We start from the raw sequence: 2241 nt of genomic DNA, 5'->3' as shown, positions 1-2241 counted from the left end.
GAGGTAGACACACAGCTGTGTAAACCGTGTGAATGTGTGTATTCGTGCGTGTGTTGTTTGATTTTTTTTTTTAGTTTTTTGTTGTTTTCTTTTTGTGTGTGATTCTTCTTATTGCAATGCATTCACTTGGAGGAGGAGGAGGATGAGGAGGAAGGGGGGTCAAAGTTCTGATATTTTTGGATAATTGGATGAGACGCACAGAAATCACTCCCCCTCCTCCCCCTCCCCCCCCCCCCCCCCCCCCCCCCCCCCCCCCCATGAGTAAACCATGCATTGGATTACAGCAGTTATTGTGCCTCATACACCCCTCCCCCCTTTTACACCTTAAAAAATGAAAATTAAAACCAAATTGAAAGTACAAACATCCAGCTCCGCACAGAAACAAACACCTGGGAGGAAACACGGACAGAATTCAATACATTTCAATGAGCTTTGTTGTTTTTTCTTTTTGTTTTTTTTTTTTCCCACACGGAGGTGCAACATATTCACAAATATGTACAATGATAAATATAAAAAAGCTAAAGGAGGATAATAACAATTATTCCTCGATTCCCGTCGTTATTATTCTTAATCTTTTTGTACAATAATTGCCATATGAATGACTGAGACGGAGCATCGCCCCCCCCACCTCCTCTTCTCCTGGCCGGGTTGGTGATCACTGTCTCTGGACTGTGGAGAGGCAGAGGAGTGAGGGGGGGTCTTCAGTTTGTTTGAAATTATTATGATTATTATTTTTTTTTTTTTGGACCGGGTCTCAGTCTTTCTCCCAGTCCACGTTTCCCACTGTCAGAATAAAAACACAATAATAAATAAATAACAAAACAAAAAAAAAAAAAAAACGAAGGTACACCGTTGAATCCAGATGTTGTGTGTTCCCCAACACGGTTAGACAAATAAAAAAAATAAATAAAAAAATAAAAACCTCATCAGGTGTCCCACATCCAGGTGAAGCAGGTGAACCCCCCCCCCCCCCCACACACACACACAACACAACACAACTGTTAGGAACACTTTCTGTGAAACCGTTTCCACAGCTGGATTCAGGCACTGGAGCAAAATAACCCGCTGCTCCAAAACGGACTATTTCTCCTTTTTAATGTAAATAAATCTGTGAAAAACACAAGTGGGGTGTGAAATGACTCGGATTTTTTTTTTTTTTTTTAAGTGCAGCAGGCCCCGGAAACAAAAGGCACAACGGTGTACCTTGTTTTTCTGACAGTGTGCAGCAGCAGTGTGTCTCTGGTTTGTCTTTGTGTTAACGGGGCAGAGACCCTGCTGCCCCCCCCCTCTCTCTCCCCCCCCACCTCGGTCTTTAGTGCGTCGCAGAAAACTTCATCCGTTTCTGCTTCTGCCTCTGATTACAAAACCAAACCCGGACCACGTTCTTTTTCAGGTCCAATTTCTCGGCGATCGCGGCGATCTTCTCCGACGAAGGTCGGGGCTGCACGGCGAAGTAGGCCTCCAGGGAGCGCTTCTCCGGGGCCGCGATGGACGTGCGTTTCCTCTTTTTGTCCCCCCCGTTGAAGATCTCCGGCTTGGACATCTTCTCCCTCTGCGCCCGCTCCGCCTCCTCCAGCCAGGCCTCCAGGATGGGCTTCAGGGCCACCATGTTGTTGTGGGACAGCGTCAGGGACTCGAACCTGCAGATGGTGCTCTGGCTCAGACAGCCGACCCCGGGGATCTTCAGGTTGGCCAGGGCCGCGCCCACGTCGGCCTGGGTCACCCCGAGTTTGATCCGCCTCTGCTTGAACCGCTCGGCGAACGACTCCAGCTCCCGGGGATCCGGCTCCGCGTCCCCGCCGCCGGTCCCCAGGGAGCCGTGGGAGCCCAGGCCGTGCGGGTGCATGTTCATGGACTGCGGGTGGTGGTGGTGCTGCATGTGGTTGATGGCCGACATGTGGGCGGCGGCGTGGGCGGTGTGCGAGGCCGTGGAGCAGACGTCCGAGCCGGGCATGCCCCCCAGCGAGATGCCCGGCGTGAGGTGGTCCAGCAGGTCGCCCTCCAGGCCCTGCGCCGGCTGGTGGTGCGCCGGGTGGTGGTGGGAGGTGAGCACGGACGGGTGGTGCAGGTGCGCGGAGGAGGAGGTGGGGGTGCAGGTCATGCTGGTCATGGTGGTCATGGTGTGGTAGGTGGCGTCGGGCTTGAACGGGTGACTCTTCTGCGCCACGATGTCCACCGCGGCCAGAGCCTCGGCCCTCTGCAGCAGCGTCTCATCGAAGCCGGCGAAGATGTTCCCCTGCA

At 52.7% G+C, this 2241-nt stretch overlaps 1 protein-coding gene across 1 annotated transcript in view; it reads right to left on the bottom strand.

Annotated features, from left to right (window-relative positions):
• Positions 1–1109: 1109 nt before the first annotated feature.
• Positions 1110–2241, bottom strand: part of pou4f4 (POU class 4 homeobox 4) — a 1866-nt gene continuing 734 nt past the window's right edge. Inside the window, exon 2 of the mRNA XM_029519557.1 lies at positions 1110–2241. This exon is cut by the window's right edge and continues 1 nt beyond it. Coding sequence (XP_029375417.1) covers positions 1313–2241 — 929 coding nt within the window. The 3' untranslated portion in view covers positions 1110–1312.

The sequence above is a fragment of the Echeneis naucrates genome, chromosome 14 (genome assembly GCF_900963305.1).
Source record: "Echeneis naucrates chromosome 14, fEcheNa1.1, whole genome shotgun sequence".
NCBI lineage: Eukaryota > Metazoa > Chordata > Actinopteri > Carangiformes > Echeneidae > Echeneis > Echeneis naucrates.
Note: the sequence above shows the minus strand (reverse complement) of the source record. Positions and strands in the feature narration are given on the sequence as shown.